Raw genomic sequence first — 26,147 nt, 5'->3', positions numbered from 1 at the left:
GTCTCATTCAGATGAGTTCTGAGCAAAGATAGCAACAACCTCGACCGGAAGACATGGCTTTCCTCTTGCTGTTGAGCTTTGCCATCAGTGTTCCTCTACTCTTAGGTAACATCTATGTGGAATTGTGGAATTTGAAAAGGTTTTGGTCACTGAAGACTCAATCTCCTTTAAATTGAACGTGATGGTTAAATTTGGTAAAAATTCAAAATGACTGAAAATGGTAATGTATTTCAGAAAAAAATTACATTGGATTTGCTTTAGACTTGACTTCATGAAATGTGTGGAAATGCGTGGCGAACTCTTCTAATCATTATTTTTTTTCTTTCCAGGACGGGAAGTCACACAGACTCCTGCCGAAATAATCGAGGCAGTAGGCAACTCAGCCCGTATTCAGTGTTTTAACAACAAATCAGGCTATGACCAGATGCTTTGGTATCGGCATAGCGGCATGAACATGGAGCTCCTCGGGTACATGTACGACACCAACCCCAGTATAGAACCTGGCCAGGACGTGAAGCTGAGTGGCAATGCACAAACTGGCAACACGTGCACGATGACCATCCCAAATTTGCGCCTCAACAGCAGCGCTGTTTATTACTGTGCAGCAAGCTACCACGGTGCAGTGTTGTGTTAAATCATCAAGTCATGAACCTTTTCAAACACAAAGATAACCAACATAACCCTCCATGCACAACTGATACCACTATGCACCTGGAGCCAACTATTCCAAACACTGTTATCAGGATTGGCACTTCAACTTGTGGTTGCCAATAACCTGGCAGACAAGTATTCACTTGGCGTTTTCAATCAGCATACCATTCATGACGTGCTAATGTCTTGTTAAAGACATTAGAGACATTCAGACGAAAACTTTTCACGATTTTTAATGATTTAAACGGAGAGGATAGGTTTGCATAGGGACGATATAGACATAACACGACCAACTTTTCAGGATGCTCAAATTGTCCCCACCAGCTTTTAAGCAACCTTATTTGCATTATATAATGAGTTCAGTTATATAGGTAATTTAGATTGTCTTCCCATATGTAATGTTGTAAGGCTAGAATTGACCTTAGGATTATTAAGTGAATTATTTTCATTATGTTCAGTCTTACATTTTCCCCTATTCACTTGCTGAATGTGCCAGTCCATTTTTCCCCTCAAACGCACATTTGATTGGCTGATGACTTGCATTGATTTAAAATGTATTGATTCATTTTCTACATTATTTATTTAAAGATATTGTTATTTGCAACATATGCAGACATTTTTTCTGATAATCATACATTAATCATAGTCGAGGTAAAAAGTTTTCATTTTTTGTTGAGTTTAGCTGTGCTTGTGGACAAAAGCAGTAGTGATTTGCCTGGAGAAGGCCCAATTTTTATTTATTTTTGTTATATGGCGGAAAACACTCAGGTGACATGAAGTTCCGCTCTGAGACCCCCAATTTGGCCAAATTTCGAAATTGTCCGATATGCATGATACATCATTGGAAAGCTTAAAATCTCAATTTTCTGGGGGAATTTTTTTTTTGGACAGGAGGGCATTTTTCCCCAAAAAAATGTTTTTTAAACAGCAAAACCCTATCTGGAGGTGAGAGCACGCGAGAGCAGAATTATAGACGCCATGACTTTAAGGTGATATTATCGCATACTTACCTTGTTTCAATCCAAAAACTCCATGTCGCATGTATCAGTGAGTGTCAAGCCACAGCTGTGAATGGCCAAAACTGGATTTTCTGGGTGAAACATGGTACCATAACAAGGGTCGCGATGCAGAAATCGCAGACATCAAGGAGTGGTCGAGATTTTCTTTTTCATATATTTACACTTTTAAACTTTTTTTTTTTTTTTTTTTCAATTTTTCTTTGTTTGGATCAATTATTTATCATCTAACATATCGGGAAAATGCAACAGTAACAAAAAAAAAATACAATTTAGTAGGGTTGTTCCGATCATGTTTTTTTGCTCCCGATCCGATCGCAATCGTTTTAGTTTGAGTATCTGCCGATCCCGATATTTCCCGATCCGATTGCTTTTTTTCTGCTCCCAATTCAATTCCAATCATTCCCGATAATTTTTCCCGATCAAATACATTTTGGCAATGCATTAAGAAAAAAAAGAATAAAACTCGGACGAACATATACATTTAACATACAGTACATAAGTACTGTATTTGTATTATGACAATAAATCCTCAAGATGGCATTTACATTATTAACATTCTTCCTGTGAGAGTGATCCACGAATAGACTTGTAATTCTTAAAGGATAAATGTGACTTTGTATATTGTGACTAAATATTGCCATCTCGTGTATTTGTTGAGCTGTCAGTAAATGATACTGTAGCCATTTAACTGTTGTGCCCAAATGCATGATGGGAAGTGCACCCATGACTGTCCGTAGTGGTACAACTTGATATATCTTCTCTGCGTTGGGAAATAACATAGGGTGTTAAGAAAAAGATCAATTACTACCTCTCATCCCCACATTGCTTCCCACGATATTTCTAATCATAGGGAGAGAGATTGTAAGGCTCTAGCCAATTAAAAAAATGCTCCACAGGCTGCCAAAATTCACTCTAGTCATTTTACGTTTCCTTTAGCTCTATATAGAGGTAAAACGGCGCCATTACAGATTGAACGCAACAATGCGTGAGTGGGTCGTGCAGCGCATGCGTTAATTGCGTTAAATATTATAACGGGATAATTAAAAAAATAATTAATTACCGCCGGTAACGGGATAAATTTGATAACCCTACCTTAAGCCTAAACTAAAGACTCTGGATGTGTGTAACATATTATGTCTGTAACGTTAAATACAATTAGAAAACGATTTAATTAAAAAAAATATATATAAAAAAAGGCATGTCCGATATTTTTTTGCCGATTCCGATACTTTGAAAATGACGTGATAGGACCCGATTGATCGGGATGCTGATCCATCGGGACATCTCTATTTTTTTGCATTCCTGGATAGTTAAGAGATGATTAACAAGTTTGTATTTTAGTTATGTTCAAATAATGCAATTTGAATTTGCTCATAAAAGCCAGATATTTTTCCTGGAAGTTTTCAAAATTGTTTCTTTAGTAGTTTTTGAAAACAAAAGATTGAATTGAACAGTGTAAGTTGAACCGATCCACATAAAAGTAAGTATAAATCAATACAGATTTATTTTTTCATTGATCATTAAGAATATCCAGTCCCCAGCAAAAAGTGTACATGCAGGTGATGCCATATCGTCCCTAACAATGTTGAGACCAAAGCTATGCCCTTGCTCTGAAGCCAAGTCTGGGGTTTTGAATGGATGTTTTGTACTAATTTATTTGATATTTTGTTCCGTGTTTTATTTATTAATCTTATTATCATTTGTTGTTTTGTCATGTCATCTTGTTACAAAATGTACACCTTCCTCTGTCCTGTGAAATAAACATGCTGTAGAGGAATTCGACTCTGACTGTGGCTGCAGTAATTGTGTGTTTGTAGAGTATGATGAAATTTTAAGAAAGTTGAGGTATTCGAGAGTGAAATGTTTTGCGTGTAGGATGAGATACATTTTACATGTTTTTGTCATTGGAAATTTTTTGTTGGAAGAAAAAAAACATGTTTTCGCCGCAACCGTAAACGTTAAGGGGAGATGTCGAAAAGGGAGTCTGCGTGAATTTTTTTCAACATTTTAAAGTTAGAACGGTGAGAATCGGTTAATGTGTGCACGGAAAGAAAAAAAAGAACATTAGTGCTGTTAAAGCTGAGATCTGGGCATTAATGTTGAAACTTCAAAATCTTATACAGACTGTAGAAATATCTCAAATTACATGCAAAATATTTTGATTTTATTACAAATAGCTATTTCTACATGTGCCTTTTAGGGGTTAAAGAAGGCCACAAGCCACGTGATCTCGACCAACAGATGGTGCCGGATTCAAGTCTTATTCAGATGAGTTGTGAGCACAGATAGCAACAACCTCGACCGGAAGACATGGCTTTCCTATTGCTGTTGAGCTTTGCCATCAGTGTTCCTCTACTCTTAGGTAACATCCATGTGGAATTGTGGAATATGAAAAGGTTTTGGTCACTGAAGACTCAATCTCCTTTAAATTGAACGTGATGGTTAGATTTGGTAAAAATTCAAAATGACTTAAAATGGTAATGTATTTCAGAAAAAAATTACATTGGATTTGCTTTAGACTTGACTACACGAAATGAGTGGAAATGCGTGGCGAACTCTTCTAATTATTTTTTTTTTCTTTCCAGGACGGGAAGTCACACAGACTCCTGCCGAAATAATCGAGGCAGTAGGCAACTCAGCCCTGATTCAGTGTTTTAACAACAAATCGGGCTATGACCAGATGCTTTGGTATCGGCATAGCGGCATGAACATGGAGCTCCTCGGGTACATGTACTACGCCAACCCCAGTATAGAACCTGGCCAGGACGTGAAGCTGAGTGGCAATGCACAAACTGGCAACACGTGCACGATGACCATCCCAAATTTGCGCCTCAACAGCAGCGCTGTTTATTACTGTGCAGCAAGCTACCACGGTGCAGTGTTGTGTTAAATCATCAAGTCATGAACCTTTTCAAACACAAAGATAACCAACATAACCCTCCATGCACAACTAATACCACTATGCACCTGGAGCCAACTATTCCAAACACAGTTATCAGGATTGGCACTTCAACTTGTGGTTGCCAATCACCTGGCAGACAAGTATTCACTTGGCGTTTTCAATCAGCATACCATTCATGACGTGCTAATGTCTTGTTAAAGACATTAGAGACATTCAGACAAAAACTTTTCTCGATTTTTAATGATTTAAACGGAGAGGATAGGTTTGCATAGGGACGATATAGACATAACACTACCAACTTTTCAGGATGCTCAAATTGTCCCCACCAGCTTTTAAGCAACCTTATTTGCATTATATAATGAGTTCATTTATATAGGTAATTTAGATTGTCTTCCCATATGTAATGTTGTAAGGATAGAACTGACCTTAGGATTTTTAAGTGAATTATTTTCATTATGTTCAGTCTTACATTTTCCCCTATTCACTTGCTGAATGTGCCAGTCCATTTTTCCCCTCAAACGCACATTTGATTGGCTGATGACTTGCATTGATTTAAAATGTATTGATTCATTTTCTACATTATTTATTTAAAGATATTGTTATTTGCAACATATGCAGACATTTTTTCTTATAATCATACATTAATCATAGTCGAGGTAAAAAGTTTTCATTTTTTGTTGAGTTTAGCTGTGCTTGTGGACAAAAGCAGTAGTGATTTACCTGGAGAAGGCCCAATTTTTATTTATTTTTGTTATATGGCGGAAAACACTCAGGTGACTTGAAGTTCCGCTCTGAGACCCCCAATTTGGCCAAATTTCAAAATGGTCCGATATGCATGTGTGATACATCATTGGAAAGCTTAAAATCTCAATTTTCTGGGGGAAATTTTTTTGGACAGGAGGGCATTTTTCCCCCCAAAAATGTTTATTAAACAGCAAAACCCTATCTGGAGGTGAGAGCACGCGAGAGCAGAATTACAGACGCCATGATTTTAAGGAGATATTATCGCATACTTACCTTGTTTCAATCCAAAAACTCCATGTCGCATGTATTACTGAGTGTCAAGCCACAGCTGTGAATGGCCACAGCTGGATTTTCTGGGGATTTTCTGGGTGAAACATGGTAACATAACAAGGGTCGCGATGCAGAAATCGCAGACATCAAGGAGTGGTCGAGATTTTCTTTTTCATATATTTAGCCTTTTAAACGTTTTTTTTTTCAATTTTTCTTTGTTTGGATCAATTATTTATCATCTAACATATCGGGAAAATGCGACAGTAACAAAAAAATACAATCTAGTACGGTTGTTCCGATCATGTTTTTTTGCTCCCGATTCAATTCCAATCATTCCCGATAATTTTTCCCGATCATATACATTTTGGCAATGCATTAAGACAAAAATGAATAAAACTCGGACGAATATATACATTCAACATACAGTACATAAGTACTGTATTTGTTTATTATGACAGTAAATCCTCAAGATGGCATTTACATTATTAATATTCTTTCTGTGAGAGGGATCCACGGATAGAAAGACTTGTAATTCTTAAAGGATAAATGCGACTTTGTATATTGTGACTAAATATTGCCATCTAGTGTATTTGTTGAGCTTTCAGTAAATAATACTGTAGCCATTTAACTGTTCTGCCCAAATGCATGATGGGAAGTGCAACCATGACTGTGCGTTGTGACACCAATTGATATATCTTCTCTGCGTTGGAAAATAACATATGGTGTTAAGAAAAAGATTACCTTTCTTCCCCACATTGCTTCCCACGATATTTTTAATTGTTGAGAGGGGGATTTTAAGGCTTTAGCCAGTTAAATAAAGGCTCCAAAGACTGCCTAAATTCACTCTACTCATATTACACTGCCTTTTAGCTCTATATATAGGTAAAATGGCGCCTTTATAGATTGAACGCACAATGCGTGAGTGGGTCGTGCAGCGCATGCGTTAATTGCATTAAATATTTTAACGTGATTAATCTTAAAAATTTAATTACCGCCGTTAACGCGATAAATTTTACAGTCCTACTTTAAGCCAAAACTAAAGACTCTGGATGAGTGTAAGACATTTTGTCTGTAACGTGAAATACAATTATAAAACGATTTAATTAAAAAATATATATATATTAAAAAAAGGCCGATTCTGATACTTTGAAAATGACGTGATCGGACCCGATCGATCGGGACATCTTTACAATTTAGCGATAGTTATGAGATAGATATCCGTGAGTTTTTTACAGACGCCATTTTTTTCATTGTGACGTAATTTGTTTAAAAGTTTAAAATATGCGAGTGAATAAATTTTTAAAATCGTTTTTTTATTTTGAAACAAAGTATTTGACATCAGTTAATGATTCTAAGATATAGATGACAAACATTTTGAATGATAAATATAATTACTTACCTTGTTTTCATGGCTAAGTTGAAACAAAAACGGTTGCGTGACGTCTGTAAACGGGGGTTTCCAGGGTAAAACGGTCAAATTAAAAATAGTTTGGGGGCTTAATGCGCCATGAATCTGCTATGGCAGCATATAGACATATTGTTCTATCAAACACAACAGTTGTTTTGGCTTAAAATACAGCAGTTTCTTTTAAAGAGGAGTGCAAGAGCAGCAACTGTTTTTTCAGTTTTGTCTGTGTTTTCCGCAATGGACAAGTTTCCGAGGTACTTCCGCTTTACTTCCGCATTTCTGCTTGCGACTTCCGTTTTAACACTTTCTCCATCCAAAACAACAGTGGAGCTGAAGTAACATTACTCATCAAAATCCCTCATAAAGACAATTTGGAAATATCGCATCCATCTGCCATCATCACGACATGGGAGGACAACATGTTCATGAAGGCAGATGTGGAACCAAGCCCTTGCCACCACAAAGACCATGTAGCCATGTTGCCGCTAGTTTTATGAAAGGTATGTTCTTCCTATCTCTGCATTTTCATGTGTCCGGTGCTCAAAAAATACTACAGATAATATCTTGCGCATTGAACGACTTGTTGTCTTTGATATTGTTATTACGATGACGATTGTAATTATGATGATGTTTAATATTATTTACTACAACTACTGTAGACTACTGCTGTGGCTGCAACACATGCTATCTGCTGCTAGCCTGTTGCTAATCAGTATGTGTAGGATGGCACAATTATGTAAACGCATATAGCAAGTGTTACAAGTTTTTTGATTGTTTTTTTACAGGTGAAAAACGCTGTTAGGCAAGCAAAGACAATTTGATGTGCCTCACAACAACACTTACTGTATGTCGATGGACATATATCGAGACTTCGTTCATTCTACTTTGATGAGGGAAGGCTCGACTGATGCTCCACCTTCGTGAAGATTTTTCTAATAATTTCATAAATTGTGATTTGCACGTGGACCAATCGTTTTAAATAAAACGAGAAATGGAATCATGTTGTCCAAATGTTTTATTGCGATCAATATCTGCAATAAAAAAGAATGACATTCTATTTTTGTATATAAATACATACCTTGTCGTATTTCCTTGTAACAACAAAATCCGTGTCAGCCCTTCTTCATTCGGCAACTGTAATATTATTTGTAATTTCATCTCATTTTGGTCAATCAAGTGGCCAGCGTTTCAATCTACACCTCACATCAACACAGGCTGACATGTTGTTATAATTTTGTCCACGAATGATCAATGAAATGTTAACAACAAATATACAATATTTTGAATGAATGAATGAAATATTTATTGTCATCATCATCGGTATCATTGACAATTACAAAATGTGGTATGATTTGCCTGAAGGAAGAAAGAACCGAAGAAAGACAAAGGCGGACGGGAGAAGCCCAGCTTATCATTTTCCCGTACCCCATCCAGCTAAAGACGCAGAATCAAACATGGTAGAGTTGAATACATCACATTACATGAGCTTTTCCTTTTTCACATGAATTATCTTCCCAAAAGTTATTAATTGCATGGCACTTAAGCTATGTTGTCGATTAGTGTGAGTTCCTTGATCAGGGTGAATGTCAAGTTTGTGTAGGGAGGGATAGCCGAGGGAGTCATGGAGGCCCACATCCGCTGCAATCCGCTCAGGTGGGTTAATCGTCATCCGCCCTGGCCCGGTTCCCGTGAGCGAGCCTTTCTTGATCCCGGATCGCCGTAATGATTTTCGTCTCCATTTGAGCGGGGGCATCACTAAATGCTGCTTGTTCCTTCCTGACCGAGAATCGGTGTATCCAGAGGGCACCAATAAGCAGCAGGAGGGCGAGTGCCAGCAGTGAGCCGAAGATAAAGAGGTCTTCCACATCCTCAATCTGGAGAGCCGTCAAGCATATGGGCCTCCATTTTCCCAAGGCATCATCCTTCGCGTATCCAGACGTGAAGGTGTTGGCATGACATGGCCGTTGGTAAGGAGTAGGCCGCATTGTTGAGAAAATTCTGTCCAGTGAACTCAGCGCCCAGTCAAGCAGCAACGAAATGTTAACAACAAATATACAATCTTTAAGGTATATCCTTAGGTTTAAAGCACATCCTTAACTTATTGTCTGCAGATGGTTTCCACGCTTGCGCTTTGAAACTGGAGTTCACGCACAGCAGAGAAAGTCTCGGAGGCTCATCTACGTTGTGCTGAATCCCTTTTTGGCGATTCCGTGGGTTCCTCTGGTTTGATTTGGCAGTTTTAACTTTGTCAACGCACTTCTTACTTCAAATGCACCTCATGTTGGTCTATCTAAACCGGAAGTTGGTGGAGAAATTGTCAAAGATGCCGCCGCCCATGTTTCACTCAGGAAACATGTCTATACCCTGTTTTTTCAATTATACTCATTTATTTAGACAGACAGTGCTGAGTGGTCTTGAGACAAATGTTTATTTTTTTGCATTCCTGGGTAGTTAATAGATTATTAACAAGTTTGTATTTATTATGTAAGTTTGTGTATGTTAATATAATTTAAGTTTTGTTCAAATATTGCAATATAAATTTGCTAATGAAATCCAGAAATTTATTGTGGAAAATTTCTGTAAATCGAACGGTGTATCACCTGACCAATACACGTGAAAGTTAGAGTGAGTCAATACAGATTTATGTTGCATTGATAATTTAGCCTATGAAATTATTAGGTTCATATTTGCGAGAAATGTGGCCCTCACCCCAATTCACCCAATCTGTTTGGTCTTATTAATGTCCCGTCTACAGCAAATAGTGTACATGCAGGTTATGCTGTTACTGTATATAGTCCCTACCAATGTTGAGACAAAACCTTGATTTAAACACATTCCCAAAAGTGTGGCTGACACTGTGTTAAATCCACTGTGGTCACAGAAAAGTACACTTTGTCTACTGTGAAACATGGAGGTAAATCAGTCAGATTCTGGGGCTGCTTACCCATAGCAAAGCAAAATTGAAGATGTGATCTTGTCCATGTCTCATTTACATCTCTGAAAAATGAAGCAGCAATAATCGAGACCAGAGTGGTTTTCCCAGCTTTCTCAAATTTGTCGCATGAGAAGTAAGTCTCATAGTGAGCATTACATGAGAAGGTTTTGAGAGTAGTTCTACTGGCACGATTTTTCAATAAAGTCTCACAGTTGTCTCCTTTCAAGATCTCACCATGAGACAACTATGAGTACTTGTGTCGATCTCAAATGCGTCTCAATTTTATCTCCTTACTTGGAGTCACGATCTCAGTAATGTCTCAGTCAAAGATATGGTTGAGCAAAGTATTTTATTTCTTCAACTTCCTTCAAAGCTGCCTCTTTGAAGCCTTATATTGTACCAGTCACAAATATTTCTCAATTTTATCTCCTTCGGGTCTGCAATTGCTCATTTTGGGTTTACAAAATTCCTTCATTGTAAGAAAGAGTAATGTCTGCTCTGACATGTCCAATCACATCTTAATTCATCTCATGCCAAAGTCCGAGAAAATATTATAATTGGTCAAATAATCAAATAACATCTGGTTTATTCGGTTCATTTTATGTTCAATGTAAAAATTAGAGATGTGAACGAAAATTTGGCGCCGAAAACTATCGACTGCTACAAATGCGTTATCGGTTGTTGGTTTTGAAGAACGAAAGTTTACTGCAAAATAGTGTGAAGAACCTTAGTCCTCTTGTTTGATGATGTAATCAAAACAGTCAACACGCTGGCTGACGTGTCACTAAAACTACTGGCTCACAGGCAACATGTCTGCGATTTGGAAGTTTTTTTTTTTTTTTTAATATCAAAGAAATATATAAATTATTACAGTGGGGAGAACAAGTATTTGATACACTGCCGATTGCAAAGCATGTAGAGTTCTGTAATTTGTATCATAAGTTCTCTTCAACTGTGAGGGACGGAATCTAATACAAAAAAACAGAAAATCACGTTGTATGATTTTTAAATAATACATTTGCATTTAATTGCATGAAATAAGTATTTGATACATCACAAAAATCGAACTTAATAATTAATAATTTGTTTGCTATTACAGATACCAAACGTTTCCTGTAGTCCTTGACAAGGTTTGCACACACTGCAGCAGGGATTTTGGTCCACTCCTCCATGCAGATCTTCTCCAGAGCCTTCAGGTTTCAGTGCTGCTGCCGGGCAACACGGACTTTCAGCTCCCTCCATAGATTTTCTATCAGGTTCAGATCTGGTGACTGGCTAGGCCACTCCAGGACCTTAAGATGCTTCTTACGGAGCCACTCTTTAGTTGCCTTGGCTGTGTGCTTTGGGTCGTTGTCATGCTGGAAGACCCAGTCACGACCCATCTTCAGGGCTCTCACTGAAGGAAAGAGGTTATCAGCCAAGATCTGGCGATACATAGCCCCATCCATCCTCCCCTCAATACGGTGCAGTCGTCCTGTACCCTTGCCAGAGAAGCAGCCTCAAAAAATGATGTTTCCTCCTCCATGTTTCACGGTTGGGATGGTGTTCTTGGGGTTGTACTCATCCTTCTTTTTCCTCCAAACACGACGAGCCAAGTTTAGACCAAAAAGTTCAATTTTGGTCTCATCCGACCACATGACCTCCCATTGCTCCTCTGGATCATCCAGATAATCAGTGGCAAACTTCAGACGTGTCTGGACATGCACTGGCTTCAGCAGCGGGACCTTGCGTGCTCTGTAGGATTTTAATCCATGACGGCGTAATGTGTTTCCGATGGTTTTCTTCGAGACTGTGGTTCCAGCTCTCTTCAGGTCATTGACCAGGCCCTGCCGTGTAGTTCTGGGCTGATCCCTCACCTTCCTCATAATCAGTGATGCCCCACGAGGTGAGATCTTGCATGTAGCCCCAGAACGAGGCAGATTGACCGTCAACTTGAACTTCTTCCATTTTCTAATAATCGCTCCAACAGTTGTTACCTTCTCACCAAGCTGCTTGCTTATTTTCCTGTACCCCATCCCAGCCTTGTGCAGGTCTATTATTTTACCCCTGATGTCCTTACACAGCTCTTTGGTCTTGGCCATTATGGAGAGGTTGGAGTTTGTTTGTTTGTTTGTTTGTTTGTTTGTTTGAGCATGTGAACAGGTGTCTTTTATACAGGTAACAAGTTCAAACAGGTGCAGTTACTTCCGGTAATGAGTGGAGAAGAGGAGGGGTTCTTAAAAAAGAACTAAGAGCCGAAATATTTACTAGTTGGTAATGTATCAAATACTTATTTCATGCAGTTAAATAAAAATTTATTATTTAAAAATCATACAATGTGATTTTCTGGATTTTTGTATTAGATTCCGTCCCTCACAGTTGAAGAACTTATGATACAAATTACAGACCTCTACATGGCTTGCAAGTGGGAAAACCAGCAAAATCGGCAGTGTATTAAATACTTGTTCTCCCCACTGTAAATGAACAAAAATATAATAAATTTTCTTAATCGCTGCTACATGCTCTTTCCGAAGTTGCTTTCCACTGATGTCACCATTTACATTGAGCACAGTGCATCTGAGCCTGTACATGTCTCAGTGGTAGAGAAGTCATTTCCCAACCCAGAGGTTGTGAGTTCAACTCGCTGTCCTAATGAATTCATTTAAGTATCCTTGAGCAAGACACTGAACCCCACGTTGTTGTGTCACCAGCAGGCAGATGAGGATATAGTGTCAAAGTGCTTTGAGTGCCTGAAAGGTGCTGTACAAAGTATAACTCCATTTTTAATTAAGAGAATTTCCCTTCTCAAATATTGCTCCAATCTGGTTTTCTCAAATCAATCTCCTTTGTCTCAATTATGTCTTTGCTCAATTTGACTTGCTCCTAAGGGTAGCCTAATAAGATAAATTGGAGATGATCAAATTCGTCTCACGAGACGAGATTAAGCAACAGATGAGTAGCAAATTTATGCTATGGGTAGTTGCATGATGAAATTACATAACTTTTGAAGTATTCCAGAGTGAGATATGCTACATGTAGGACAAGATACATTCGGAAATTTTAATTGTTTTCGCTACTAGACATTTTTTGTCAGTAAAAAAAAAGCGTTTTTGTCACTACCGTAAACATTAGGGGCGAAATATTTGCAAAGTTTTCAAATTGGATCGGTCAGAATTGGTTAAAGTGCGTGGGCAGTACGGCGTGCCCAAAAAATGGACGGGAAAAATAACAGGAATATTTGTGCTGTGAAAGCTTTAATCTGGAGATTAATGTTATGACACAAATTAACATGTGAATATTTTTTACTACTTTTAAGTACAGTCATAATTTCATAACATTACTTTTAAGGGGTTAAGGCAGGTCAGAAGCCACGTGATCTCAGCCAACCAGATCGCACGGGGTCCTGCTCTTTATCACATCAGTAGCGATTGCAGATCACAGCAACCTCAACCAGACGACATGACGTTCCTCTTTTTGCTGAGCATTGCTGCCAGCGCTCCACTGCTCTCAGGTAACATCGGACGTCATGGCTAGGCGCATCATTTATCTTGACCTTTTGGAGCAAAAGTACATTCAAGTGTTCATAAGGTGTATATCGCGTTTGATGTTCACAAAAATTACATATCTAGCTAATCAGATTTGTCGCAGACTAGACGAAATGTTTTTACAGTTTCATTATTTCCAAGTTTGCAAAATGTTATTGTTTTGTTTTTACAGAGGAGATTATCACACAGGCTCCCGCCGACATCATTGAGGCGATGGGGCGCTCGATCTCGATTGAATGTTCTCACAACATACCGAGCTACAACCAGATTTTGTGGTATCAGCAGCGTGGTGTGAGCATGGAGCTCATTGGGTACATGTACCACACAACTTCCACGATGGAAAAATCATTTGAGGACGTGGAGTTGAATGGCAGCGCACAATCCGGCAAAACGTGCAAAATGGTCATTCCCAAGCTGCGCCTGAACAGCAGTGCTGTTTACTACTGTGCAGCTAGTTACCACGGTGCAATGTTGTGCTAAATCGTTGAGTCATAAACTTCATCAAACACAATGATGCACTACCCACATGCCATCACCACTATGCACCTGGATCCAAGCATAGTTATCAGAATTGGCGGTTCATCCGGCGGTTGCGTGCATTCTTCCAGTTTGATCGACTTTTGTTCAGGAACTCATTTATTGCCATTGACAGCAACATAGATCCATAACTTTTGAACTGGGAGTGCCCCAAAATTAACTGACATAGCCCATAATCAACAGAAAATGAATGAAACAGGAGGTTGCCCCAATATAAATAGGAAATTTATTGGGATTGCCCGAAAACCGAGAGGAAGTGTTGTTAATAACGGCGTTAGGAGTATAACGGCGTTACTAATGGCATTATTTTTGTCAGTAATGAGTAATCTAACTACTTTTCCCATCTTTTCAACGCTGTTACAGTTACTGAGGATGCAAAGGCGTGCGCATAGACTTCATTATGTATTGACGGGGCGCGGGGCCGATTCATAGGGGGCCTATCTCCATCAAAGCTGACCAAGTGGAAACACAGACACAGAGCTTTTCCGTTGAAAATTCTTGTGAATAAATGCTTAAATCTCTGATTTTTTTTAATAGATATGGACGTAAACAATCTCGATTCTTGGTTAAAACAAAAAAAAACGTGCAGGCATCATTTATTTTACGTAAATATTGCGAACTATGATGCTAGTCTGTAAGGAAATTAGCGGCCGCCATATGTAAACAAAAAGCTTTTTCCGTTGAAAATTCTTGTGAATAAATGCTTAAATCCCTGAATTTTTTTTAGATATAGACGTAAAATAGTCTCGATTCTTGGTGAAACCAGAAAAAAAACAAGCGGGTAGCATTTATTTTACGTAAATATTGCGAACTATGATGCTAGTCATTAACGAAATTAGCGGCCGCCATATGTAAACAAAACCTTTATCTGTTGAAAATTCTTGTGAATAATGCTTAAATCCCTGAATTCTTTATAGATATGGACGTAAAACAGTCTCGATTCTTGGTTAAAGGAAAAAAACAACAACGTGGATTTAGCAGTGATTTCACGTAAATATTGCGAAGTATAATGCCAATGTTGTAGCGGCTAATTTCTCCCATTGATTTTTTTCAGAACGTTTCAAAATACATGCATGGTACGAAAACTATAATGATTATCTTGAATCCTCGAACAAATCAGTCCTGAGACAATCCTTCCTGTTTGTATGCGTTACAGCTTTCGTTGTATGCGGTACAGCTTTCATACTTTGTCACCCTAAATCCGTCGTTGGATCCCTGCATGTGTGCGAATAACTGAAGCAGACTGTACGACTGCTTAAAGGTGTTGCACAGTGCCTGACGGATGTGACCCATTAATACAATAATAAAGTCTATGGCGCACGTTACTAAAATTTGGTTGAATGACACGGGAGACATGGAAAGAGCTGAGGGGGAGGTGGGAGGAGGGAATGGGGTTGTGACGCCATTGCAAATGCGATGCTAGGTGGTTTGGAGCATTAACCACGGCATTCGCGTTCTCACTAGCATTAGCATTTAGCGTGGCGAGCGTCATCCTAAACTCTCGGGCAACTTTTTCTTTTTTTTTTTTTTACATACAGTTTGTGGCGTTCAGGTGGGTACCATCAATTGAAAATAATGGACCGATTTCCTGTTCAATATGCATTATCAACACCAAGTGGGCGTTGTCCTTGTAGATGCTACAATATAATGATAATAGTTTTTGGGTTTTATTACCAAAAATAGTCACTTGCCCTAAAGTTTTCATGAATGACACACCTTGTGTGATTGAAAAATAAAATAAAAATCAAAACAACTAGAGCAAAGATAGGAGAGGAAAGAGATTCAGAGCCTCACCTGCATATATATATCTATATACACTCGCCGGCCACTTTATTAGGTACACCATGCTAGTAACGGGTTGGACCCCCTTTTGCCTTCAGAACTGCCTCAATTCTTCGTGGCATAGATTCAACAAGGTGCTGGAAGCATTCCTCAGAGAGTTTAGTCCATATTGACATGATGGCATCACACAGTTGGTGCAGATTTGTCAGCTGCACATCCATGACGTGAATCACCCGTTCCACCACATCCCAAAGATGCTCTATTGGATTGAGATCTGGTGACTGTGGAGGCCATTTGAGTACAGTGAACTCATTGTCATGTTCAAGAAACCAGTCTGAGATGATTCCAGCTTTATGACATGGCGCATTATCCTGCTGAAAGTAGCCATCAGAAGTTGGGTACATTGTGGTCATAAAGGGATGGACATGGTCAGCAACAATAACCAGGTAGGCTGTGGCGTTCCAACGATGCTCAATTGGTACCAAGGGGCCCAAAGAGTGCCAAGAAAATATTCCCCACACCATTACACCACCACCACCAGCCTGAACCGTTGATACAAGGCAGGACGGATCCATGGTTTCATGTTGTTGACGCCAAATTCTGACCCTACCATCCGAATGTCGCAGCAGAAATCGAGACTCATCAGACCAGGCAACGTTTTTCCAATCTTCCATTGTCCAATTTCGATGAGCTTGTGCAAATTGTAGCCTCAGTTTCCTGTTTTCAGCTGAAAGGAGTGGCACCCGGCGTGGTCTTCTGCTGCTGTAGCCCATCTGCCTCAAAATTCGACGTACTGTGCGTTCGGAGATGGTCTTCTGCCTACCTTGGTTGTAACGGGTGGTTATTTGAGTGACTGTTGCCTTTCTATCAGCTCGAACAAGTCTGGCCATTCTCCTCTGACCTCTGGCATCAACAAGGCATTTCCGCCCACAGAACCGCCGCTCACTGGATATTTTTTTCTTTTTCGGACAATTCTCTGTAAACCCTATAGATGGCTGTGCGTGAAAATCCCAGTAGATCAGCAGTTTCTGAAATACTCAGACCAGCCCTTCTGGCACCAACAACCATGCCACGTTCAAAGTCACTCAAATCACCTTTCTTCCCTATACTGATGCTCGGTTTGAAGTGCAGGAGATTGTCTTAAACCATGTCTACATGCCTAAATGCACTGAGTTGCCGCCATGTGATTGGCTGATTAGAAATTAAGTGTTAACAAGCAGTTGGACAGGTGTACCTAATAAAGTGGCCGGTGAGTGTATATTAGAGATGTGACCGTACACACAAGGTTCAGTACTTACCTCGGTGCAGGGTCACGGTTCGGTGCAGGTTTAGTACAACAGAAAAAACATACATTTTTCAAGTCATTTATCCTCACGACAGTCACGGGGGTGCTGGAGCCAATCCCAGCTAACTATCGGCAGTAGGCGATCTTTAATCACTCTCCATAACATTCATATAATTCATTCATTCATTCATTCATCTTCTGAACATCTTATCCTCACAAGGGTCGCAAGGGTGCTGGAGCCTATAACAGCTAACTCCAGGCAGAAAGCAGGGTACACCCTGAACTGGATGCCAGCCAGTCGCAGAGCACATACAGTACAGACACAAAACCATTCACGCACACATTCACACCTACGGACAATTGGAAGTGTTCAATCAACATACCATGCACGTTTTTTGAGATGTGGAAGGAACCCGGAGTAAACCCACGCATGCTGCCCTCATAATGTGAATTATTTTCAAACGAGAATAACATAGAAAAATGCTTGTCTTTATAAAATAGTTCATTGAGTGAGTCCACTCAAAATCACTCACGCTTGTTCACGCTGCCGCGAACAACCCCTTACTTACACAATGAATGAGATGCACTCTTCAGACTGGGTTACCGCCAGAGGTGGGTAGTAATGCGTTACATGTACTCCGTTACATTGACTTGAGTAACTTTTTGAGAAAAGTGTACTTCTAAAAGTAGTTTTACTAAGCCATACTTTTTACTTTTACTTGAATAGATTTGTGAAGAAAAAAACCCTACTCTTTCGCCTGGGCTATACAAGAGTCGTTACATTTTTCCTCTTTATTCTATATATTACTTTTTTTTTTTTTTTTTTTTACATCAATAACAAGAGTAGCGCTACTAATTTCAGCAATAGAGGAAGTCGGACATCCGGGCATTTAATGACATCACCAGCCACAACAAAGCATTGCCATATTGACAATGGGGCAAAAGACGAGTCACAAGCAGTTGCTCTGTCGTGCATTGTAATACAAACGCGTTTAACTTTCATTTTATTTGCGGTCTTTTTTCCGTCGGAATGACTAAATGTTGCTGTGTTGCGGGTTTGAAGTTCTTCATTCTTCCACGTGAGAAGAAAAGGAGAGACAAATGGCTGAGAGCAATTAATCGAGGAACAGTAAAAGAAGACGGTTCCGTGGACTATTTTCGCCTGTGGGAACCTAAATCCAAGCACATTTACATTTGCAGCTGACATTTTATTACTGGTGAGTAAACTTTAATTTTTGCCCCAATTAGCTGCTAGGATTCAATAGACTAGGCAGTGGTTATTATTACCGGAATCGGCAACTCGCAAAGCGGTATTTTTCTTTTGCCGTGAACTAGTCAATTGGTATATTATTGGCCTGGTAGGAATTGGTTATTTTGCCGTGACGTGCTCATGGCGAAATAACGCTTGGAGGCGAATTACCGGTTACAGCAGAAATAATCACTTCGTATATACTACCAATTTTTATTAATATTCCACATAAATGATAAAGGTCAACTTACTGGGTGACTTTATGAGGTAGTTGTAGATGTTTCCGAACTCCACTGCAGGTCATTCCTTTGTTTATCCAGCTATCTGCTGCGACTTTGTATCGGTAGCTTTGTTAGCCAATAAACGCTAATTTTAAATTGCATCGCCTCCTCGCGTGTGTCGGCAGTGACTCGTGATAATAGTAAGCCACGTTTAAGACGTTTGTAGGAAAAAAGACGCAAAACACACCTGAAATATATGAATTTCAGACGTTTGTCTATGGAATGTTTAGCTGTGCGTTCCCCCTTCACAAAATGGCGACACGTTGCTAGGCGAGGTGACGTCATCGCTACAACACGCCGACTTCCTCCATGAGACGTCACAACTATGATCACATGAATCCATAAGACCAATACGATGCAAGCTTGCCGTTCTATGATCACGCCAGCCTGTTCAATCACGTGGCGTCTTCAAAGCACCGTAAAAAATGAAGTATTTGACATCAAGCGTTGCCCTCAACATGACTCGAAGCGTAGTCCCAGTTTTTATTTGACACTGATTGACCACGGAAAACCACGGAGATATGATCCTTTTAATTTCATAATAGTAACAGTGAAGGAACTACAGTATCCATCCACTACACAAAGTAGGAACTATTTTCTTCACTAGAGGGTAGGGCACTCATGCTCTTTGGATGAATAATGCTTCATTACTGTGTTTTTTTCCTTCTTTAATTAAATGATTTTACTTATTTCTTTGACGTAATGTGGTTACGTAATGGGTTATTGTACAGTATCCTTATAACAACTGTTCCTATAGATAAGTTTGTGCTGAGAGAAAAATATACCATTGTTTGAAAAAAAAATCAAACAAAAATAAGCAGTTACTCAAATTGTTACTCACTACTTAAGTGTTCTTTTCACTGGATATTTTTTTACTTTACTTGAGTGGATTTTTTGGATGACTACTTTTACTCTTACTTGAGTAATGTTATTTAGAAGTAACTTTACTCTTACTTGAGTAAAATTTTTGGCTACTCTACCCACCTCTGGCTACCGCTAGTGTGTAACAAGCTTAACGATGATTAACACATTTGTGCCTTTGATCGTAGAGCTCCCGAGTTGTCTCTTGCCAGATCGAAGCTACAAACCCGTCAATCATTGTTACTTTTAAGTACGAAACGTCAGCTGCATTGGTAACAGTTTGGTCGCACTGCTTAGCAGGAGAGAGGGTGAGAGGCTGTGGTGCTGTATGAGCATGAAGCAGAAAAACAAGTTTGTGTGCCCCCCCCCAAAAAAGTTAAATATCGTACGTCCTTGTGATTCGAGTATTGTGCATCTGCATAACGCGATGACGATGTTCAAACGATATGTCCTTCAAGTGATCCTCTAACTTAAATACATGTAGGCTCTAATAAACCACAATTGTTCTCTTGTACTAAAATATGTTGTTAGAAACACATAAAATGTTAACTCAACGGCAATATTTTAGAATATTTAGTACATATTTTGACCGTTAGTTGGCGCCATGGTTTGCGGGCTCGCAGTGATGACGTAATTGGGATCTTTCCAAATGTGTAGCGTGTTCAACAATTGCTTATTGCTGCCTAAACTCGCGAAGTGAAATGCCACGATGTGCTGCTTTTGGATGCAATTTCCAGTCAAATTGAAAGAAGGGCAGTGAAGTGAGTGGTCAAGGTGGAATTATTATTTTTAGTTTATAAATGTGCATAAGTGGAAGCTACTCCCCCTTTTCGGTCCCTGTATGCACGTATCCTACCCACCACGCGTTACAAATGGCGTCCGAACATTTTTCCCGGATCCTCAGTCAAGTAAGGGATCCATTATTAGTATTATCTGGAATCGACGGTCCCACCGCGTCTGCAATGTTGGTTTCGGATCTGTCCATTTTTTTTTTTTGATTCGTCGGTCCCACAGCGGCTTTGGATCAGTTTATTTTGTGGAATTGACGGCCTGATCGATTTGCAGCATGCAACATTGCCATGGGATCGGTCTAATTCCTGGATCTTTGAGTGAGTAAAAAATGCGGATTTGGATTACTATTGCTATCTTTTTTGTTGACTATTCTTCGTGGGAGTTTTCCCCAAATCATACTAAATAATTAAAGCACTATGGCACGCTACAGTGACGACAGTGACTCTGACGTGGACCTTACAACAATGTTGGGGTTCCTCAGGGAACGCTTGTTTGCGTACTGCTGAGCTCCCGAGTGAAGAGTGGTCAAGGTGGAAATATTATTTTTTGTGAATAAATGTGCATAAGTGGAAGCTTCTCCCCTTTTTGGTACTTTTATACACGTATCCTACATACCACGCGTTACAATGAACAAGACGTGGATTACACAAGGTGTGCTTTTTGGCCTGTTCTGTATGTAAAGCACACGACAGCTCTGGATGCTAACAATCAACATAATTATATTGGGATAAGTTTGAAAACGCAATATGCTTACCTTGAATATCTGCTAATAAAACCGGAGTTCCCAACAGCATACACTCTCGCTCCCAACCGGAGTTCCCAACAGCACTCTCTCGCTCTGTTGCCATTGAGACTCATTTGCAGCGAGTGCATCACCAGTTTAGCCCAACTTTTGTCTTATCAGGTATTTGCTGCACGCATTTTTCCCTCAAGCTCGTCTTGTGAACGACCAACAGTGCTGACCTGCTCGTCACTTTTCAGATCTGGTTCAAATAGGAAGGGTAGAACTGATGACATATTGGGAAAGCTAACGAGTGACACGCTGGAATTTCAGCAACGGGCCCGGTGACGTCACCCACTGCGACGTAACAAGAATGGCGACCTATCACTTAAAATAATTTTACGAACTTTTATTAAGACAAAAACATTAAGAGGGGTTTTAATATCAAATTATTATAGCTCATACTAACATTTATCTTTTAAGAATTACTTGTCTTAAAAATAGAGGATCCCTTTTAGGCCTACTCTAGAAACAACATTTTCTCACTTCAGAAAAGCAGGATTGACCGATGGCTATGCTATGTGCTAAAATGGGAACAGTGGCACTTCAAGGGCCATTCAAATTAGAGGTGGGGCCGGTGCCCCTGTGGACCCACCCCTAAAACTGCCACTGCCGGAACTGCCCCGAAATCAACTGGAAGTGAGCAAAACAAATAGGAAGCGACCAGGAAATGCCCCAAATTCAATAGAAAATGACAAAGAATTGTCGTAAAACCACTTCATGCAACATTATTTCATATCATTCTGTCAATGAGTAAGAAACTAATATTGATGTTTAGAAAAACCTTGATTGAAAATTTTAAGAAATCTTGAATTACTCCATCTGACCCTAGTTTTTTACGCTGCCTGAACTTAAGTGCATCACTACCTGCATCATTCCCGTTGTCACTTCCTGTGTGACTTCCTACAACACAGAGCCTCTTTGTTCTGTCGCATATTCAACATGAAGCCAGATCACTTCATTAGCTTTGTTGCCAATGTTGTCTGGACCACAGGTACAGCTCCCCGCGCCACTTGATGTGCACTATATATTTGTTTTACAGGCTAAAGGACTATCAAGTCACCACCCAAGTATTTCTTTTTCTTTTAAGTCCTGCTCCTCTATTATTTGTGAACTGATTGTCTTGAAACCTGGTATTTATGTAGCATGGCCAAGTATCTCTTCATACTTGGAGCCCAATTTTTTTGCAGCAGGGCTGGTAAATTAATTGTGGATTTAGCCAATAGCATGCGCGCTCATGTCACAGCCTTCAGCCTGTAATGTGCTCGAGCAAACTCATGCTTGATTTCAAATCAAACATTGATGTGTGTCTTTTCAGGGTTCTGTTCTAGCAAAGACGTAACGGTCTCTCAAATTCCCCGCAATGTTTTTTGGAGAAATGGGGACAATAATATCTCGCTGTGCTTCACTCACAACCTCATCAACTACGATACCATCCAGTGGTATTGGCGAGGGTCGGGCAGCAACCGATCTCTTGTGCACTTGGCCTTAGTCAACTACGAGAAACCCTTAGTGGAAGCATCCTTCTCAGACCACGTCATTGTGAGCGGTGATGGCAGGAATGGAGCGTGTCTCTGTGTTCGGGCGCTCATAAGGCCCATTAACACTAGCCATTTTTTTGCTGTCGCCAGTACACACAACTGTGAAGGGCCCTGAGGATGCCCCACAAAAACCCTCAACAAAAGATGAACAGGAAGGAAGCCATATGACACACTTTCTTTTGAGAGAGCGCAAACACAATTTTGTTACATTAGGTCTGGAGTTGCCAACTGTCCCTTGAAAAACGAAATCGTCCTGTATCTAGAAACAAAAGTATGCGACCCGTATTGAGCTTAGAAGGGACACGATTTGTCCTGTATTATCATGAAACTTGTAAATACTATACTTGTTGTAGAATAAACGAATACTAGTATGGTCTTTTCAAGAAAATGAAGAAGCATATTTCCCCGCCTCTCCTGCTTTTTGACCAATGAGTTGACAGAACAATGACAATAGAAATCCCGCTCATCTTATTGGTCGAGGTACTGTCACTTGTCATGATGACAGATGAGATAAGAGGTTTGAGGGAAACTTGAGTCAAAATCATGTTTAAAATGATGATAATTTGTTTTAATGTTCTATGTGTGTACTTTTTAAAAAAAAAAATTGAATTATATTTTTTGTTCTGTCAGTTTCATTTGTATTTCCACATTATATTTGGAGCGATCATTTGCGAAACTGTTATTGCTTAGGGGACTCATTAAGAGAACCTCGGTTGATTAAAAACAGAACAGTCTGCACCCTGAAATCCGCACCATTAAGAATCTACGCCTTTTTAAATCATGGTTAAAGACCCACTTTTTTGACGCGTCTTTTATCCAGACTAGGGTAGAGTCAGTGTTGTCAGCAATGCGTTAGTTAGTAACGTGTTACCGTAATCTGATTACTTTTTTCAGTAACGAGTAATCTAACGCGTTCATTTTTCTACACCAGTAATCTGATTAAAGTTAGTTTCCTTAGTGTCTCTGCGTTACTATTTTTTCATTGCCTCATAACGTATGTAGAATGAAGAATATTGTAGTCATGTAGGAAGAGCATTTTGAATAGAAAATGCTAAAATAAAAGGTTCCTAGTACGTGTTTCCATGACAACCTCTAAGCTATTTCCTGTTTCGGTCTCACGTCACATGTGTTGTGGGACTGAAGGTGTGGGCCAGGCGGGTGGACATTCAAGCCGAGTGTTGAGACGGTGCGAGGGAATGTTGATCTGTGGATATCCGTGAATGAAGGTATTTTTCCTTCATTCTGGAGGGTATCCGCAAACGGTTGGACCCCCTACATGCGCAACCGTTTCGTAGCTTTGCCGTAGCAACGACGGGCAGTACTCGCTCCAAGTTGGCAAACTTTGTTTACATCATATCCGTGTTGCACATTTATGCCGTGAGGTGATGTGTTCGTTTAGCATCTGTGGGATGTGTTGAAAGTCAGATTGAGTGTAACGTGCTGAGTTGCCGCCACATTTTGTGGCCAAATTTACCGCGTGTGTGTTGAGAGGAGTACTTCCGGGTTGTGCACGCGCATCCGCGCCCCCCACGACCTTTGCAATTTTGTGCAGTCAGTTTGCATTGTTTTACATTGGCACTGATATGCTGTTAACCATAACTGAATTTCATAAGTTTTGACATTAGGCTTAATCTTAGAGTTAGTGGGGTTTAATTGGTCGGTGGAGTTGATTTCAACAAATTCCAAGCAGTTTGTCAGATGTTTGTTAGTTTCAGGGCTCCGGTGTGGCTAAACTAGCGCGAAATTCTGATATTCCCCTTTAAATTCAATCATCGGAAAGTCAATTACATGTGATGACATTTTTCTGTTGTCATTCTTATGTTGAGGCGGCAAAGGGAGAAAAACGGGTAAAAAAGTAACTGATAGATTACTTTTTAAGTAACTTAGTTACTTTGATAATGAAGTAATCAGTTAAGTAACTACATTACTTTTTTGAGGCGTAATCAGTAATTAGAAAATTAAATTACTTTTTCAAGTAATCTGTGACAACACTGGGTATCACAAAAGTGAGTACACCCCTCGCTTTTCTGCAGATATTTAATGAAATCTTTTCATGGGACAACACTGACTAAATGAGTCTTTGACACAATAAAAAGTAGTCTGTGTGCAGCTTATATAACAGAGTTAATTAATTTTCCCCTCAAAATAACTCAAAATATAGCCATTAATATCTACACCCCTGGCAACAAAAGTGAGTACAAGTGAGTACAAGAAAGCCCGCAAACATTTTGCTGAAGACATGTCAACAAAACACATGGATTACTGGAACCATGTACTATGGTATGATGAGATGGGCGGGCTTTTTTTGTGTACCGTCTTCAGAAGAGTCTTCTTCCTGGGGTGACAGCCATGCACACCAATTCTATGTAGAGTATGGCGTATGGTCTGAGCACTAACGAGCTGACCCCACCACCTCTTCAATCTCTGCAGCAATGCGGACAGCACTCCTGTAACGAGTCACATAACATTTTGGAGGGAAAATGACAAGCAGTACTCAATTTGGACATTTAGGGATGTACGTTTTTTCAAAAGGGTGTACTCACTTTTGTTGCCAGGGGTTTAGATATTAATGGCTATATTTTGAGTTATTTTGAGGGGAAAATAAACTTACTCTTATATAAGCTCCACACAGACTACTTTTCATTGTGTCAAAGTGTCATTTTGTCAGTGTTGTCCCATAAAAAGATATACTTAAATATCTGTTGAAATGCAAGGGGTGTGCTTAATTTTGTTATACACTGTAGCCTGGTTTTATTTGTTATTGTTTGTAATGCTGATTTGCCCTCTTTCATTGTTTTATGTGCCATTTTGATTTATATCGCAATGTGTTGTTTTCATTTTTTTCTTTTTTTTTCTCTCAATGTCATTAAAAAATGAGGGATCACTGTATGTACATTGCTATGAAAAGTATCTGAACCTTATGGAATTTCTCTACATTTCTGCATTAAATCACCATCAAATGTGATCTGATCTTTGTCAAAATCACACAGATGAAAAAAAGTGTCTGCTTTAACTAAAATCAAACAGAGATTTAAACGATTTCATTTTTTAATAAGGATAGTATGCAAACAATGACAGAAGGGGAAAAATACGTAAGTGAACCATCACATTTAATATTTTGTGAGGACCCCCCCCACCCACCCAACCACTCTACCCCCCTTTGGCAGCAATAACTTCAACCAGACGCTTCCTGTAGCTGCAGATCAGTCTGGCACATCGATCAGGACTAATTTTGGCCCATTCTTCTCTACAAAAGTGCTATAGTTCAGTCAGATTCCTGGGATGTCTGGCATGAATCGCTGTCTTTAGGTCATGCCAAAGCATCCCAATGGGGCTCAAGTCTGGACTTTGACTTGGCCACTCCTGAACGCGTATTTTGTTCTTCTGAAACCATTCTGAAGTTGATTTACTTCTGTGTTTTGGATCATTGTCTTGTTGCAGCATCCATCCTCTTTTTAGCTTCAACTTTCTGACAGACGGCCTCAGGTTTTCCTGCAAAACATCCTGTTAAAATTTTGAATTCATTCTTCCATTAATGGTTGCAGGTTGTCCAGGACCTGAGATAGCAAAACAGCCCAAAATCAT

At 39.5% G+C, this 26,147-nt stretch overlaps 3 gene segments (V, D, J or C); all 3 read left to right on the top strand.

Moving 5' to 3' along the window:
• LOC130930705 (Ig kappa chain V region XP-1-like) lies at positions 1-634 on the top strand. The segment is given in 2 exon segments: positions 1-105; positions 330-634. Coding segments are annotated over 2 exon segments (357 nt in total).
• A 3,314-nt stretch (positions 635-3,948) lies between these two features.
• On the top strand, positions 3,949-4,560 carry LOC130930704 (Ig kappa chain V region XP-1-like). The segment is given in 2 exon segments: positions 3,949-4,032; positions 4,256-4,560. Coding segments are annotated over 2 exon segments (357 nt in total).
• Positions 4,561-13,353: 8,793 nt separating this feature from the next.
• LOC130931524 (immunoglobulin lambda-1 light chain-like) overlaps positions 13,354-26,147 on the top strand; it is a 35,600-nt gene continuing 22,806 nt past the window's right edge. Inside the window, 2 exon segments of the C gene segment in view lie at positions 13,354-13,419; positions 13,626-13,921. Of these exon segments, the coding sequence occupies positions 13,368-13,419; positions 13,626-13,921 (348 nt within the window).

The sequence above is a fragment of the Corythoichthys intestinalis genome, chromosome 15 (assembly GCF_030265065.1).
Source record: "Corythoichthys intestinalis isolate RoL2023-P3 chromosome 15, ASM3026506v1, whole genome shotgun sequence".
In the NCBI taxonomy this organism is placed as follows: domain Eukaryota; kingdom Metazoa; phylum Chordata; class Actinopteri; order Syngnathiformes; family Syngnathidae; genus Corythoichthys; species Corythoichthys intestinalis.
Note: the sequence above shows the minus strand (reverse complement) of the source record. Positions and strands in the feature narration are given on the sequence as shown.